Source organism: Mercurialis annua, linkage group LG8 (genome assembly GCF_937616625.2).
Source record: "Mercurialis annua linkage group LG8, ddMerAnnu1.2, whole genome shotgun sequence".
Classification (NCBI taxonomy): domain Eukaryota; kingdom Viridiplantae; phylum Streptophyta; class Magnoliopsida; order Malpighiales; family Euphorbiaceae; genus Mercurialis; species Mercurialis annua.
In genome coordinates, this window is record NC_065577.1 from 8340472 (window position 1) to 8359785 (window position 19314).

The following is a 19314-nucleotide window of genomic DNA, read 5'->3' on the forward strand; positions in this document are numbered from 1 at the left end:
TCAAATATGACCCTAACGTTGCGAAAAAGTATCAAAAAAACACAAAACATGGACGACGTTAAACATAAATGTGTACGGCCTTAAACGGAAATGTTAACGGAAGGGTCATTTTTGACACTTTTTCAAGACGTTAGGGTCCTTTTTGAGATCCGAAATACATGAGGTGCCAACATGAGACACGGGCTATACATTAGGGTCATTTTTGCACCTTTTCCCTTTATCTAGTTCACAAACTTTTATTTGATTTTTAATTTTTATATTTTTTTAATTTATTTGATCCTTAAATTTTCATCCATTTGAAAATATATATATATAAATGAAAGAATTAAAATTCAAAAATCAGATAAGATCAAATAAAAACTTAAAAATTAAAAAATTAAAAAAGATCAAATAGAAATTAATAAACTAAATAAATTAGAAATATAAAATTCAAAAGGGTTAATTGCAAATTAATACACAAACTTTACCCCAATTTGCAATTACAACACGAACTTTAAAACTTGGCAAATTGGTACACCGATTTTCATTTTTTGGCGAATTGATACACCGAACTGGAAAAACACTAACGTGGACATTGTCATATACAGCCACGTGTTGTTGTATGATTGGTCGGTGTACTAATTTGCCAAAAAAATGAAACTTGGTGTATTAAATTGCCAAGTTTCGAAGTTCGTGTTATAATTGCAAATTAGGGTAAAGTTTGTGTATTAATTTGCAATTAACCCAATTCAAAAACATTAAAATGAGTTAATCCTAAGATTAAACTATAATATAAATAAAATAATTATATGATATAATATTATAATTGATTATTTATGTATCAAGTAAAGTAACAGATACACATACTCACTCACCTTCTTCCACTATCCTTTTCCTCCTTTCTCTCTCTCACCACTTCACCACTCTCTCCACAAACACACAGCAAACTCATAAACCCATTCATACAAATACAACCACAGAGCAGAGCAGGGCAAAATGCCACCGCCGCCACAACCACAACTCCGACCACCACCTCAACAACAACAACCACAACCACCCACCACCAACGGCGACCACATACCTCAACATCGCCCTCCACACAACACCCACAACCACCACCCATACTACCCATCCTCCTCCTCTTCCTCCTCCGCCTCCCTAAAAGGCTGCTGCTGCTGTCTCTTCCTCCTCTTCTCCTTCCTCGCCCTCCTAATCCTCGCCATCTTCCTCATCATCATCCTCGCCGTCAAACCCAAGAAACCCCAGTTCGATCTCCAGCAAGTCGGCGTTCAATACATGGGCATCTCCGCCTCCAACCCCGCCACCCCCTCCACCCTCGACCCTACCACCACCGTCGCCAACGTACCCGCTACCACCGCCTCGCTTTCCCTAACAATCCACATGCTATTCACCGCTGTTAACCCCAACAAAGTCGGGATCAAATACGGTGAGTCGCGGTTCACTGTTATGTACCATGGAATTCCTCTGGGTAAAGCCTCGGTTCCGGGATTTTACCAAGAAGCTCACAGTGAAAAACAAGTGCAGGCTACTATCTCCGTCGATCGGGTTAGCTTGATGCAGGCGAATGCGGCGGAGTTGATTAGAGACGCGTCGCTTAATGATCGAGTTGAGCTTCGTGTTCTTGGTGAAGTTGGTGCTAAGATTCGCCTTCTTGATTTTGATTCTCCTGGTGTTCAGGTTAGTCACTCTGTTTTTTTCAATGAAGTTCTTGAGTTGGGTTCTTTTTTTTAATTCTATTGCTCACATTACTCACTCAATTATGTGCAATGTGTTGTATTTTTCTTTTGGGTATGCTCAATTTCGAATTTCTTGATATGGGTTGATGATTCCCACTTCAGTTTCTGACATTTTTTTTAAACAATTTCTTGATATGGATTCTTTTTAAACTCTGCTTTTTTAGCTGGTAACTAATTTTTTACTTGTTCTTGCCATTTTAAATTCTTATTCCCATCTGACATTTTGATTTTCCTTTAGGGTTTATAATTGTTTATACAAAATAATTCTTTAGCATCAAATTTGGTTTTCTTTAGAATTTTTGGTGTAATTTGTTTTTCTAGATCAAGCCAAACCCACCATCTTCTGTCCCACTCATTCTTTCTTTTGCTTAGCCTTTTTTTGTGTGCTAATGTGCACCACTCATTAATTACTCTTTAAGCTAACATGCGCTGAATTTTGTCTTTGCATTATTATTGTGTTTTTGTTTTTTTTTGGGGTTTAGGAGTGCATGTAAAATTCTTGAATAGTTTGCATTTTCTTGCTAAATTATCCTTTTAGTTTAAGCTTATTTGCATGTTTTTTTTGCTGTAATGCCCTTTGCTTTTTGTTGCATTTGTGCTGGTGATCCTCATGTGTATTTTTTGGATTAAGATTTCCTCAAGTTCATTTGAATTTAAGACGGTCAAGTTTACAATTTAGACCGTTCATTGTAAAATGAATGATGCAGATCAATTTACTTAAAAATGTGATTTTTTGATGTGTATCATTCATTTGATAATGAATGATGTGAATTTAATAAACTTGACGGGTCAAGTTCAAATGAAGTGAATCTCAATTTGTATTTTTTTAATCTCTCTCTGGTCTTTTTAAATTAGTTATGTCTTAATCCTATGTGTTGAATGGGTGTTTTCAAAAAGCATGCAAAAAATTAAAAGTTGGTCGAGGTAATTTAACTTTATTTTTTGTAGTATTTGGTGGCCGCTGATTAGTAATTAGGAGTATATTTAATGGCTTTCTTTTTAAGCGCTTTCTTGAAACGCACCAATATTGTCTAGGCAATGTGCAATGAGATTATTTTTAGGACTAGTTCATTCTTGGCAAAAGTATTTTATATATTGATAAACTTAACTCTTAAAAAGTTTATAACAATTTAATTAATCAATTTTATAATTTGTGATAAATATATTCAACTTTTACTTTTTGATTTAGTTTAGTGTCATGAACGATTATTTTATATAATTTTTTTTTATTTCATATTGGATTATATGGATTTAAAATGAGGATTATGTGTTTGTAAATAAATTTTAAATTGAGAGTTAAATATATTTGTTACAAATTATAAAATTGACCGACCAGATTACAAAATTGATGGACAAAATAGTTGTAAATTATTTTTAAGAATATTTTTATATTTTGGTTAAAGGTGTGAGTATATAAAATCATTTGTCTTCATTCTTTACCATGTTTGGCGCGTGATTTTCACCGTCCTGTGACTTATACTAGTCTTACAATCTTACCCCACTTGTCATATATTCCTCTTAGCCAGTGTCTACTTGTGCATGTTATGTTTAATTTGGCCATCTATCTTGATATTTTTATAAGGTATGCTATAATATTTTATTTGGATCACATGGTTTTAAAAATAAATTAAAACAAATAAAATATGATTAATCAATGGAAATAAAGTTGATATAAAAATGTTGAGTTCGGAAGTACTTTTTAAGGATTTTATTTTGGTGACATAAGTAGGATTGTGCAATCTCTGCAAACCAAATTAAATATTTTTATGTCTAAAACCAAACCAAATCAGATTGAATTCAATTGGTTCGGTTCGGCTAGGCTATTTGATTTAGTTTGATTTTTGTACACCTAGACATAAGTAATGGTTTGGATTTCTTTTTATTAAGGATTAGGATACCCATCAAGATTTTAAGAATGTTTTAGTAGGTTTTTTGGTATTTTGTTTTTTGATAATTGAAAAAGAAGAGCGTTTGTGGAAAGAAATAAATCCACGACTTTGGCAGAATATTATCCAGCATTTATACCATTTGAGCTAACTTGTTGCTAGGTTTTTTGGATTTTAATTTATCATTAATAGGTGCATGCTTTGTAATATCAAATTACAAGTAAATCTTTATAATGGAGAGCAAGGAGTGGTAATACAATGCTGCTAGAACAGTAAATTGGTAGCAAATGTCAAACTGCATTTCTCAAAATTAGACCCCATGGTAGGAACAAAAAAAGTAGAATTGTTCAGTTTGTTAGCATGTGACTTTTGTGGCCCCTGTAAGAGACATTTTATGTTGGGATCCAATGTTTGATCTGGGCCTAAATGTTTTAACAGTTTCCCTATGAATCCATTGAGTTTCACTGCTTGTGTTCTTACCTGCATGTTTGCATAAGATGTTTTTGCACTTGTTCACACTTCGAGTCTAATTAATATTTACGTGCCGAGGTATATTAGAGATAATAAAATTGTAGAATTAATTGATAAACGGTTTGCTTGATGAAAATATCGGGTATGAAAGTACTATTCCATTCAGTGGTCACATGATGTTTTCCCTTGCTTCAAAGTGATTCTTGGAGTGAAAATGAAGATACCATGCTTGTATTGTTTTATTTAGTTCGGTTTATACCAAAGGTGAACTAATTTTGTAATTGAAATTCGAACCGAATCTAACTCAAAAATTGATTTTTGTAAATATTTTTTTGAGCTATTGGTTCGATTTAATTATTCGATTTAGTTTGGATTTTGCAATTATGTGAGTAGCTTCAGGAATAAAGCCAATCATTTTTCACTAGTTGGAAAGATGAACTCCATGTCTGTGCAATGTGGCATGTCAGATCAGAATCTGAACTTCTTCTTGAGTCAATAATTAGAGCCTGGCTGGTTTATTCACATAGGAATTTGTTTTAGACCATTTTATTGTATGTTTTTTATGCCCTTGAAATTCCAACTTGCTTTTTTTTGACAATGATAAAAACAAGAACAAAAACACACTCCAAGGTCTGTTAGGGTTTTATGTAGCTATGAAGTTTTGGTTTCAACATTTTTTTATTTTGGATTGTATATTTGTTTAGGTTAATTACCTTTACATCCTTGAGTTTAAGATTGAATTACTATTTTCCTCAAATTTTAAGAAAATAATATTATTTTCCTTTATATTTATTTTGTTTAACGGAAACCTCAAACTGTAAGGGATTTTTATTCGAACCCCTAACAAATGAAAGTTTTCATATGTAATGGCGTGAGAGTTTCTATTCTCGTATATTATTGCGTCGACCAAGTCTCTTCATCAATTATCGGGTTTAATTTGCTTTTATATAATTTGTAGCGTTTGATTTATTTTGATGTACTTCGATTAATTAATTTTTATCTATCTTTACCTCTGATAAAAAAAAAAATCGCTTATCCAATCACCAAAATTAAAGAAAAAGTATTAATTCTTCAAAATTAAAAGAGAAAATAGCAATTAAGTTCTAATTTAATTTAGTTTAAGTTTTACTTTTTACAAATTATAATTGTTGTTTAATATTTTGATAAAACAGGTATCAGTAAATTGTGCAATAGCAATTAGTCCAAGAAAGCAGTCTCTAACATATAAGGATTGTGGATTTGATGGATTAAGTGTCTGACTAAGCAAACCAAAAAAAAATCTTATTTTATTATTATTATTATTATTATTATTATTTTGCTCTCTTGAGATAAGCAAAAAGAGAGTGGAGAAAAGCAAAAGAGAAGGCTTAGAAAGTAGAAAGCAAGAACATGGTATGGAAGTTGGATTGGATCATCAATGGCTAAAATTAAAGGGAAAAAAAGGGAGGATATTCTCTTGTGGGAAATCAAAAGAATTGGTCTTTTTTTATTATTTTCTTTCTTTTTCCCAAGGTTTTGCAGATTTTCATTTAATTAGTTTGGTTGATTACTTCACTTGTAAGCAAAAAAGTTTGCTTATTGCTTAAGTGTAAAGTGTAAAAAGTCATGTAATGCTTTACCATTCCTCACCCTAATTCAATTATGATTCACTACAAATTGTCTTCTTAATATGATGTTTTGGAATACTTTTTGCATTTCTATGGGTAATTTACATAGTTATTTTTAAATCATCCTTAAATTTTAATTTATATCCTAATTATCCTTAAACTTGTATATATATTCTAATTGTTCGTAAATTTTTGTTGAATAATTACATTAATCATATATCGTTTGGCTTTCTTAGCATTGTTAATTTTTGTTGATATAACATTTTTTGTATCATTAAAATTTGATGCGTTGATATATCAAATATATGTTATTCGTATTCAAATCTAAAAATCTCTTAATAATTAGGGGTGAGCAAAAACACCGGCCGGTCAAATTACCGACCAAACCGATGATTTACGGTAGGTTAGGCTCGGTTTGTTTAGTTTCAATATAAAAAAATTTGGCTTTTAGGTTATGGGTTTGGTTTGAATTTTAAATTATCCAAATTAATCGAGCTATGCGGTATAAATCAAGAGTTTTAAAAAATTAAAAAATTGCTCATATTTTTGTCAGATTTAAACGAATCGAACGAATTTACCGACCTGTTCAGTCGGTTCGGTTTTAAAAAAAATTCCTTTTGTATTTGGTCGTTTAAGTTTTTGATTAAATTTTCATATTCGATCGGTTTGGTTTTGACTATGCAGTCAAATAGTTAATTCAGTTGAGGGGATGTTGGTTCAGTTTTGGTTATTCGGTCGAACGGCTAAAGGGTTTTCGATTCGGTTTGACCGAACCGTCTGAATGGTCACCCTATCAATAATACAAACGTGAGTCAGTACTCCAGACGTGTGCTCGTACAAAGACAACCTTATTCTCGTGGGTATCCTTTTAAGATGACATTTATTAATGGAATATGAAACTTATTCATTGTACTGCTTACATTTAATCATCTATTTACTCTTATCACATCATATATGCAGTCGCTACATAAAAAGGAAGGCCGGTCAAATTACCGACCAAACCGATGATTTACGGTAGGTTAGGCTCGGTTTGTTTAGTTTCAATATAAAAAAATTCGGCTTTTAGGTTATGGGTTTGGTTTGAATTTTAAATTATCCAAATTAATCGAGCTATGCGGTATAAATCATGAGTTCTAAAAAATTAAAAAATTTCTCATATTTTTGTCAGATTTAAACGAATCGAACGAATTTACCGACCTGTTCAGTCGGTTCGGTTTTAAAAAAATTCCTTTTGTATTTGGTCGTTTAAGTTTTTGATTAAATTTTCATATTCGATCGGTTTGGTTTTGACTATGCAGTCAAATAGTTAATTCAGTTGAGGGGATGTTGGTTCAGTTTTGGTTATTCGGTCGAACGGTTAAAGGGTTTTCGATTCGGTTTGACCGAACCGTCTGAATGGTCACCCTATCAATAATGCAAACGTGAGTCAGTACTCCAGACGTGTGCTCGTACAAAGACAACCTTATTCTCGTGGGTATCCTTTTAAGATGACATTTATTAATGGAATATGAAACTTATTCATTGTACTGCTTATATTTAATCATCTATTTACTGTTATCACATCATATATGCAGTCGCTACATAAAAAGCCGAGAAGATATTGGTATGATATTCGAAAAGCTAATCTCATTTTTTTCATGTATTTTAGATTCTATATGGGGTTCTACCGATCTACTTTATCCCAATATAAATTGAAAGGTGGATTGTTGAGTTTCTTAATAGGGTTTGTTTTTACTTTTATTAGCAAGTATTTTTCCAGTTAAACGTTTAAATTTGCATATTAATATTTTACATGTGAGGTGCATTTTCATACGATATCAATTTTATTACCAATATTTAACATTTAAATACATCATACATTTCGGTAACTTTACATGTTTTACATATCATTTGCATTTTTAGAGGTTTTGTTTTGCGTTTAACAGTTTTCATGCATAAGTAACCAAATAGATGATACACTATGCATGCTTAGCTTTTTTACATAACTAAATTCTAAATACAATCTCATTTTTAATAAATAGTACATAAAACTATTTATTAAAATTATATTTTGATTGCTCAAGAAAAATATTAAAATCTAAGTTTGTAAGGAATAACTTTTGATCCTCATGCCTAAATACCAAGGACCTATTAAGTCTCCACTCATATATGTTCTGTGTTCTGAGGGTTTTACTCATATTATAGTAAAGGCAGTGCAAGCAAAAACATTGACAGGTATCCGTATTGCTAAGAATTGTCCAGCCATTACCCGCCTTTTATTTGCAGATGATACTATCATCTTCTCTAAGGCCACATTGTCAGATATTTGTGTTATTCAGCATCTTCTTAGGCAATACGGAGACATCAGTGGGCAGTATATTAATTTCCACAAATCATCAGTTATTTTTAGTACCAATGTTGATCCCTATCAACGAAGCCTATTGACTCATATACTTCAAGTTCCTCAAAATGTCATTCAAGAAAAGTATCTTGGCCTCCTTTCTAGATCCTAGGGTCTAAAACACAATCTTTTGTTGGTATTGTTTCGACAATTGTTTCCAAGTTACATGGATGAAAGGAACAATTTTTATCTTCAGCTGGCAAAGAAATAATGATAAAAGCAGCAGCGTCTGTTATTCCAGTCTATGCTATGATGTGTTTTATAATTCCAAAATCCCTTTGCGCTCATATTACTAGAGCAATTCGCCAATTTTGGTGGGGACAGCAACATGATGAAAGGAAAATTTGTTGGATATCTTGGCAAACAATGACTCGAAGTAAATGGGAATGTAGCTTCAAGGATTTAACCACATTCAATCATGCACTTCTTGCTAAATAATGCTGGAGACTGTTACATTCGCCACACTCATTATTATATAAAATGTACCAAGGGAAGTACTTTCATAATTCATATATTATTCATGCTTCTTTAGGTAACCGACCTTCGTGGGGGATGGGGTAGTCTTCGCTGTGGATTTCAACTGCTCTCCCAGGGTCTACGATGGCATATTAATAGTGGCACCTCCATCCATTGTCTTTATGATCCATGGATTCCGAACTCCTATCCTTTCAAGCCTCAGCATTCGGCCAATTCTCATCTTGCCCTCCAGTTTGTGGCACACCTTATTCATCCTCAACATCGCAGCTGGAATGTGCAATTAATTCGACAACTATTTTCAGCAGATGATGCCTCCAAGATTCTCTCCATTCCTATTTCTTATTGGCCGAGACAAGACAAACCTATTTGGCATTATACATCTAATAGACAATATTCAGTCAAATCTGGATATTACATTGCTTTTAACCAGGGCTTTCAACAGTATACATCTTCCATCCCTGACATAAGCAAAAAAGACTGGCAATTTTTTTGGGGTTTATCTATCCCTCATAAGCAAAAAAGTTTTATATGGAGATGTTTACATGATGGTATTCCGACAGGACATGCTTTAAATATGCGACTCCATATTGATGTGACGTGTGGTTTCTAAAAAAATAAAATTTTAGACGTTCTTGGAGATATTACCTAAAGTTTGACGGAATGAAATATAATTAAAATTTTAAAAAAATAATTTAAAACAAATACGGGATATTACAGAAGTGGATGCGGAATTCAACTTCGAGCCTGTGCAGGCTTGCGTTATTGGAGAATCAAAGTGATTTTAAGTGTTTTCAAGAATGGATTCAAGTGCGGTTTGCGTGTCGTGTGTGTGCAAATATTCGGCCTAGAGTTTGCTAAGGGTGTTTTAATTTTTGGTCTATGCCTTTTACCTTTCTGGTCTGGCCTCTGACTCAGCTGACTAACAGCAGTATTTATAGGGGAATGGTATGACTTAGGGTTTTCTAGAATCTTCTAGAATATTCTAAAATATTCTAGGGTGAAAGTGTGTGAAGTGATAGGTCTTATGGAATTAGGATTAGCTAAAACACTATTAAATCAATTAAATTCGGATTTAGACTTGCTAATTAGGTAAAAGAGTGTTAAAAGTGCATTTTGATGCCCGAAAGTGTTAAAAAGGTTCCTTGGGCCCTATAGGTTTGGTCATGGTCAATTTCAGTCCATCAAACTTGCAAATTAGCCCATAAACTTCTAAGATATTGCAATTACTCCAATTTCTAAACTTAGATTACAATTTTTTTGGATTTTTATGTGCTATTTACATCTAATTACGTTTTAATGCTCCAAGTTCACAATCGTGCACAGACTACGTCTGCTTAGATTCCAGCAAGCAAATCGAAAGCTCGTCCGGACGGATTTCTCTGGAAATTATCATTGGATGCTTCAGTTCCTTATCAGTTTTTACCTGTCCGGAAAATAGGTGTCTACAATTGTAAATGATAATTAGCAGTTAATGAAAACACTTCGAAAACTTAGCATTTCTAAAATAGATCAGCGCTATCGGCATATTTCTGTAATTTTTCCATTATTTTTGTTTAATTTTATGGTCTTTAAAATTAAATTTTTGTTTACATATTATGTAGGATGGTCATTTGATGACCGTTTTGCAGTACAATTATTTAATTTTGGTAATGACTCACTCGTTATTAATGGGGAGTTTATCTTTGTAATGTTAATTTTTGTTATGTCATCTAATAAAGTGTCACGACCCAAATTATTGAGCCGAGACTGGCGCTAGGGAATGGGAGTGGTAGCTCCGAAACCCGTAGCAAGCCTAAAACCACTAATAATTTTTCGCATTTAAAAGTACAATATAATATATGAAACATTTTCGGAATAACTCTTTTAAATAATATACATATAAATATTGAAATACTATAATAGAGTTTACATTCAAAACAACTATTTGAAATCAATTTACTAATCCTATACTGACACCTACTGACTACTGCAGCTTTAGAAACTCATACTTGTGCAAGTCCAACGACATCTGGCACAATGGAGATGGTTTGTCTGATCCGACTTCTAATACCTGCAAACATCAGAGTGAGGGGTCAGTATTTGGGAAAATATTGAGTGAGTTTGCAAGTTACTAATGGTATTATTAAAATATAACATCGTATGTTTACTTAATAGTATAAGTAACAACAAACATATTTAATTTAAAAGTGTGAGTGCAACTCACTAGATACGGGGACTCCAGACTACACCGTAGCCGAGTGCTCACTCGTATCGAAATCAAAGTGTGAGTCCAACTCACTGGTGGGTCCAACCCACTAGATACGGGGCTCAGGTTACACCGTAACCGAGTTCACTCTCGTATCGTATTCGTATCATATCATGCAGAAATACATTAAATCTTAATCATAAAGTCAGACACTCTAGACTGGCTCAATACTGGTGATCACGCAGCCTATTGACACCCAATAGGTAGTTGGTCTCTTCGTACCGCACATTAGATACTCATCTTCAAAACAACAAATGTAAGAACATTCATATAATCAAACTCATCAAACATACTATCCTATATATACAAGCAACTCATCTTCACACAGTGCACTGATATTAATATTCATATTGTATGAAAATCACTTTTATAATAATAATAATACGCGAAAGTAAGTTTGCTACTCATAGTGACCGCTATCCAAAACTGCATTATCGTCACCCGATCACGCACGTTCCGTGCATCGTTTGATCTAATAGCTATTCCAGCTCATCGGCTTGATAGCTCGTCGATACGTCAGCTACTCAGTCGAGTTACCTGTATGTTTAATCCATAAACGTAGGCTTAATATCAAAACCCTAAATTATAAACTTAGGTTAATATAATCGTACTTCAAATACGACTCTTAACTTTGATCGGATTCTAATGCTTAATCGAGATATTCGTTATATCTCTTATTCATCGATTCTTAAACTTAGGTTCTTTATATCTCGAAACCCTAATCGAACACGTTATGTTCGATATCCAAATTTCTCGTTTTCGGGGTTCGTGATTCACTTTTAATATCCGGCGTACTCAAAGGGAAATCTAGGTCTAAACGGGTCAAAATATTCAAACAGGCGCGGTAGATGGCTGTGCGAGCGCACGAAAGGTCCCGTGCGTTCGCACGGTCCGGTGTGCGTTCGCACGGTCCGGTGTGCGTCCGCACACACAGGTGTGCGTCCGCACACCGCACTCAGCTCCCGAAAAATCGATTTTCCAGGCGCTTCGCCGCCCACCGACACTCCCGACCTGTTCCCACTCCATTTTAACACATATTCCAATTCAATTCTCACCAAAAACGACTATAAAAACGCGATTACGATTCGTTTAATTCGTTAAATTGAATTAACCCTTATTTAATAATTCTCGCAACAAAAACATCAAGCTTATCTCGATTTGAAGCTTAACGATGATAGGGAATCGAATTCTGAACAAATCGATATAAAGAACGCTCGATTTGGACGAGACACGGCGAAACGGCGGCGGATCGAATCGATCGCCATTTTCTTTTCTTTCCTTCACTGATTCTTTCTTCCTCTTTCTCGATTCTTTATTCCCTTCAATCCTTATATATATATATATATATATATATATATATATATACATATATAATTGGCTAAGATACTCTTTTGATCCTTTATTTCTTTAACTTAAACCATTTCTCTTTTAAACTTTCTAATTTAACCAAACGGTTAAATTATTCTTTTAACTTGATTACTTACGTATTATTTATATCCGTATAAATAATACTAAGCTAAAATTATTATTTTCCGTCAATAATCTTTTAATTACTATTCTCGATACTTAATTGGCTAATTTGCACTTTGGTCCTTAAACTTTCTAAAAGTTGCAATTTAGCCCAAAACGCATCCGCGTCCAAATTTTAAAAGGTCTCCGATTGACCTGAAATTTTTACCACTATTATTATAAAACATTTTGCGGACTTGGCGAAATAATTCCCCTTTTCGGGACTTAACTGGTTAAATTACCACTTTAGTCCCTGAACTCTGGTTCAAGACTTTTCTTGGCATTTTTCCTTTTTAATTTAAATTCCAACTTTAGAATTTGAATTTGATATTAAATTCCTTTAATTTCTTGGAAATGATTTCCGATATCGTCACTCTAGCGAATCAGAACTGGACACATGGTCCAATTAAATACTTAAATATTTTGGGGTATTACATTCTTCCCCCCTTTTAAAAATTCGTCCTCGAATTTTCATATAACTTTTCTTACTTACTTTAATCCCCTTATTATCTTGCATTTTCTTCATAGTAGGGATGTCATGTTCGTCTTACGACATTTGTCACCGCATGGAATCGTCATTCCAATTTCTGTACTTCTTGTACTTTGACGTCAGTTATCATTGACAGTGTCATCTTTGATCTGTTCTCTTTATTCTATAACACAATCTTTGTGTTTTTCCTTTGTCTGACATTCAATACTATAAACTCTTAAATTTGTAATTGAACTTTCAGTTCCTTACTGATGTTCAATAATTGCTCGTTATGATGATATCTTATTACTAAATATGATAATCCTTATCACTCGTATTCATATGTACTTATGATTCTCTGTTCTTGATTCTTTACTGTTGTTCAATACGTCTAATCTTATCATCATTCCTTATTGAGTAATGTGAATACTCAATTAGCTCATGCTTCTTTACTTACGTAGTTTCTTTTGTATTGTTGTTGCTGTCATCCAATTGTTATTCATCGTAGTGCTAGGAGCTTATCCCCTTATCTTCTATCCTCTTTTGTATTATTGTTACTTCTCTTATCGTCGCTTATCTTGGTTATTCATGAGGTGAATCCTCATGACATGTCCTTATAAGATCTTTGTTTTTCTCGTAGGGCTCACTTAACCTTCTTCTCGCGTTTTCATATTTCGTATACCTCCATATTCGTTTGTATATCCATTGGTCTATTTCTTTTTCTTTAGCGTAACACGCTATTCTTGAAACTCCTTGTACCTTCTTACTTCATGTCGATCTGTTTCATCAATCTGTTTTTTTTTTTTAGGATTTTCATGTTGATCGCTGAATTCTTATTTTAATAAGACAACGTGTGACCAATGCTCTATAAACTTTCTTTGCTTATAATCTTTAAATGAGGATCTTAATCCTCTTCCAATTATATACTTTACATCAGAATGTCCTCTAATAACGTTGTTACTTGCTTCATGTTTGATCTTTTTATTCATCATCCTCTTTCATTTCATCTACGCTTTTCTTTTTCTCTGTCGTCTTCTTGACATTATTCGTCTTTTGACCTTCAAGAATGCTTTTAGCATTTATCGTCATAATCCAACTCTTTCTTATCTATATCTTCCTTCTAGTTCTCAATCTTAGTTTGGCTTTTAGCTTCCAAATCATTTCTTTTTATTATCATGTAGCGTTAAACTTACTTCTCATTACTATCCACGATCTTGCTATTCCACTCGTTATTCCTACTTTTGTCCATATCGTAGATGTACTTCTTCGTAATTTTTCTTTGACTTCTTGTCCTTAGTCAATCAATAGGATTAATAGCCTAAATGCTATGTTCCTATGGTATTCTCCTTGCGTTCCTTATTCACGTTCTTATCGTGTCTCTTAATTATCTTCTATGGCATTCTTTGCTTTCTTTCTCAGCGCACCTTGTACATCGTATATTACATGCTCTTAGTATCCACAACATCAATCATTAATAGAGAGTTGTGGCCTTTTTCGTCTGAATTTCTCGATGCAGTTCGTTCTTCATCGTATACGTATCGTCTTATCGTATTTGTACTGTCATCATGGCCGTCTGTAAAGCCGATCCTATGCTGACATCATCTCTATCGCGTCTCGTACATCCAATATTTCTTGCTTCTGCACTCTTAACGTCGATCACCAATTAAATACTGGGTCGCAGTTTCTTTTGTCTGAATTATCGGCGTAATGCACTCTCAATTACTTACATCTTGTACTATTGTACCTTTACTGACATCTTAATTGTCAGTAAATCACATCCTATGTCTATGTCCTCTTTATCCTTCTTTGTCTCTATGTGTCCGCGACTATATGGAGTTCCATTTTTCTAATCTCCCTTTCAAATCTCCACATGACTTTTGTCTTTTCCTTTTCCTCGATCATTCTTATCGAGCTCCTTGCGTCATACGCAGGTTATCCGTACTTCTCTTAACTCTGCTTACTTTAACTGATTTCTTATTATCCATAATCTACTTTGCATCCTTACACTTTATCATACACGTCATGTACCTTTGGCATTCCGTCGACCATACGCAGAAAGTCAGTGGAATACAGTCCCACTGATAGCATTCCTCGTGCAAAGGAGCGCATTTGCCTCCTAACCTGATTCAGAGTCACTTGTGCCTGACCGTTGACTATCTCTGCATCTTTCCTCAGATCGCGATATTTCTGTACACTGGACCAGAAATGCTCACTCCGGTACTCCTCGACATCGGACTCGTCTGATAACTCTCCTTCCCGGAAGTCCTCTTCTTGAGGATCTTCTTCTGGGAATATATCAAACAAGTTTGATTGTGTCTAACACATCTTAATCCTTTAAGGATCATAATCAATCTCCTATATCAATCACATTACTTCTTATTTGATATAATTTGAAGTTTAAGGTTTAGTACTTCACAAGCATCCATTACATTTGTACCTTTCACAGCCTACTTTTCCGCTTCATAATTGAAACCTTGAGGTGAAAGTTTCAACTCTTAATCCACCGCAATTGCAGTTCTAGTTATTTATCTCTCGATCTTTCTTATCGTATACTTCAATTACTCATTTTATAATCCAAGTACCTTGATCCTTCCCTATTATCCTTAACTAGAACTAACGGTAAAAAGAGTTTCCCAAGTCGGGTCACAAACTTAATTCATACCATCTGATCTATCACTGCTTTTATTGCTTGTCAAACTAATCATGGGTTTAAACCTTTCTATCAACATCTTAATCAACAATACTATTTGTTCTTCATTCGCTCGATGTATACGAACATCTTACTTTACTTCTCCTAAAGTATCTAGCATACCGCTTGATCCGTTAAACTCTTTTATTCTTAACTTATATATACCACTATCAAACCTCTATAGGTGTTCCTTTCTTCACGTTAATATTGTCTTTGTATCCATCGTCCTATTATTGGTACACAACGCCATATATCAGTTGCTTTTACGGCTAATTGATTCATAATGACGTTGGGTTACTACGGCATTCCCGATGCCTGTATATTCCTACTTTGTCCTGCTAGGTTCCCATTGACCTTCATCTCGTTTCTGGCCTTTACTGGCCAATTGGACTGGGTTGCATTTGCTTTTGTTACTTCAATCTTCTTCTCGCGCCTCATGTACTTGCTGTGCAATAGCACGCGTTCGCGCAATTCTTTATTCATAGTATGGCAAATATATAAAGGAATCCTGATGAATTCCTTAAAATATAACACCTACTAGTCATCGCAACTAACCGCTGTCCACGTAAGTTGGACTTTAGGAACGTCTCCTTCCTTTAGGCTTTCTAGGATTACGTCTCTTATTGCAAGTCCTGAGTGCTCTAACTCATTATAGACTTAGCAAATTATCAAAACATATACTCGCATTGTATATGTTATACGCATATTACTATTGTAGCTATAAGCATCTATGTTGACCGGATTCAAGAAAATCAGTGTTCCCTAGATTTCCTTGATTACGTATTGTAACTTAAGTCTTGTGAGCGGAATGGACTTAATCAAGCATTTAAAGTATCAAAACATAACATTCATATTCTAACTCATTGTTAATCGGATATGAATTATTATCCGAACACATTTACTATTCTAATTCGTATACTAGTCTGTTTAATCAAGGCTAAGTTCATATCCTAGAAGCATAACTTCTATATTCTCGCAATTATACGTATTCGATCTTCTCGTGACCTTGTTCGCAGCTTGCTCGCGAGCACTTCACTCCCGTCACAGAGTTCTGGTCTAGGTATACTTACATAAAAACAAAACTTCTTAAAAACTCTTTCAAATAAAACGACTCATTTGAAAATTTCATTTAAATCTTAGCAAAATTGTGCACTAGGGTGATGACGTCTCTCATCCCTAAAGAGTTGTCACATCCCACCTCTTCGTCTGAACATAATGCATATGATGCATGTCCTATTGATGCATGTATTGATGTATGTAGTGATGCATTTTCTATCGATGTCGTGGCAATTATCAATGACTATTACGGGTCTAGGCACAATTATGCTTTCAGAATCGTTAAACAAATAACTTTTAAAAGTTATAAACTTCGAGTTTTGTAAGTTCTCTAGACCTTCGAACTCTGTACCTGACAAGCTCTTCCACTTCTACAACTTTGCATTCCTTCTGCACACTCTTTCTAAAATTTCGATCGATCGAATCCAATAACATTTCTCACGTTATCTAATGCTAAACACACATATATACGATATCAAATCACAATCATATCAATTATATTCTATTCATAGGAGGCAATACCTCTCCTAGAAACTTCATTTCAAAAAGCATATCATATATGCTTGTCTCATCGAAACCACATATACGTATATATCTCGTATATACGTGTCACAAGAAACAAATAAGTATTTCACAAATCATCTAATCGTGCTTATCACAAAGCACATCATATTAACGACTTGGATCAGACAAACCTCAACTCTATAGCTGCAGTAGTTCTTAGGTTACTTAACCGACAAACGCATCTTAGCAGAGGTAACTGGACCAACTGCTCTGATACCACAATTGTTACGACCCAAATTATTGAGCCGAGACCGGCGCTAGAGAATGGGAGTGGTAGCTCCGAAACCCGTAGCAAGCCTAAAATCACTAATAATTTTTCGCATTTAAAAGTATAATATAATATATGAAACATTTTCGGAATGACTTTTTTAAATAATATACTTATAAATATTGAAATACTATATTAGAGTTTACATTCAAAACAACTATTTAAAATCAATTTACTAATCTTATACTGACACCTACTGACTACTGCAGCTTTAAAAACTCATACTTGTGCAAGTCCGACGACATCTGGCACAATGGAGATGATTTGTCTGATCCGACTTCTAATACCTGCAAACATCAGAGTGAGGGGCAGTATATGGGAAAATACTGAGTGAGTTTGCAAGTTATTAATGGTATTATTAAAATATAGCATCGCATGTTTACTTAATAGTATAAGTAACAACAAACATATTTAATTTAAAAGCGTGAGTCCAACTCACTTGATACGGGGACTCCAGACTACACCGTAGCCGAGTGCTCACCCGTATCGAAATAAAAGTGCGAGTCCAACTCACTGGTGGGTCCAACCCACTAGATACAGGGCTCAGGTTACACCGTAACCGAGTTCACTCTCGTATCGTATTCGCATCATATCATGCAGAAATACATTAAATCTTAATCACAAAGTCAGACACTCTAGACTGCCTCAATACTGGTGATCACGCAACCTATTGACACCCAATAGGTAGTTGGTCCCTTCGGACCGCACATTAGATACTCATCTTCAAAACAACAAATGTAAGAATATTCATATAATCAAACTCATTAAACATACTATCCTATACAAGCAACTCATCTTCACGCAATGTACTGATATTAATATTCATATTGTATGAAAATAACTTTTATAATAATAATAATACGCGAAAGTAAGTTTGCTACTCACAGTGACCGCTATCCAAAACTGCATTATTGTCACCCGATCACGCAGGTTCCGTGCATCGTTTGATCTCATAGCTATTCCAGCTCATCGGCTTGATAGCTCGTCGATACGTCAGTTACTCAGTCGGGTTACCTGTACGTTTAATCCATAAACGTAGGCTTAATATCAAAACCCTAAACTATAAACTTAGGTTAATATAATCGTACTTCAAATACGACTCTTAACTTTGATTGGATTCTAATGCTTAATCGAGATATTCGTTATATCTCTTATTCATCGATTCTTAAACTTAGGTTATTTATATCTCGAAACCCTAATCGAACACGTTATGTTCGATATCCAAATTTCTCATTTTCTTTTCTTTCCTTCACTAATTCTTTCTTCCTCTTTCTCGATTCTTCATTCCCTTCAATCCTTATATATATAATTGGCTAAGATACTCTTTTAATCCTTTATTTCTTTAACTTAAACCATTTCTCTTTTAAACTTTCTAATTTAACAAAACGGTTAAATTATTCTTTTAACTTGATTACTTACGTATTATTTATATCCGTATAAATAATACTAAGCCAAAATTATTATTTTCCGTCAATAATCTTTTAATTACTATTCTCGAGACTTAATTGGCTAATTTGCACTTTGGTCCTTAAACTTTCCAAAAGTTGCAATTTAGCCCAAAACGCATCCGCGTCCAAATTTTAAAAGGTCTCCGATTGACCTGAAATTTTTACCACTATTATTATAAAACATTTCGCGGACCTTGGCGAAATAATTCCCCTTTTCGGGACTTAACTGGTTAAATTACCACTTTAGTCCCTGAACTCTGGTTCAAGACTTTTCTTGGCATTTCCCCTTTTTAATTTAAATTCCAACTTTAGAATTTGAATTTGATATTAAATTCCTTTAATTTCTTGGAAATTATTTCCGATATCGCCACCCTGGCGAATCAGAACTGGACACATGGTCCAATTAAATACTTAAATATTTTGGGGTATTACATAAAATTTACCCTACAATAAAAAAATTAAACAATCATAGAATTTTAAGAGCATCTCTACCGTATATGTTATTTTTT

General features: G+C 34.0%; 1 protein-coding gene across 1 annotated transcript; it reads left to right on the forward strand.

Annotated features, from left to right (window-relative positions):
* The first annotated feature begins 831 nt into the window (after nt 1–831).
* Nucleotides 832–5757, forward strand: LOC126660733 (NDR1/HIN1-like protein 13). The gene is made up of 2 exons (XM_050354385.1): nt 832–1677; nt 5266–5757. The coding sequence occupies exons 1-2, from the start codon at nt 976–978 to the stop codon at nt 5350–5352; spliced, it is 789 nt and encodes a 262-aa protein (XP_050210342.1). The 5' UTR covers nt 832–975; the 3' UTR covers nt 5353–5757.
* Nucleotides 5758–19314: the final 13557 nt, after the last annotated feature.

Bases quoted from the DNA above. Each gene is read 5' to 3' on its own strand.
- LOC126660733 (XM_050354385.1), top strand. From the start codon at position 976: ATGCCACCGCCGCCACAACCACAACTCCGACCACCACCTCAACAACAA. The intron at 1,678-5,265 runs GTTAGTCACTCT...TTGATAAAACAG, and splicing joins TTGATTCTCCTGGTGTTCAG to GTATCAGTAAATTGTGCAAT.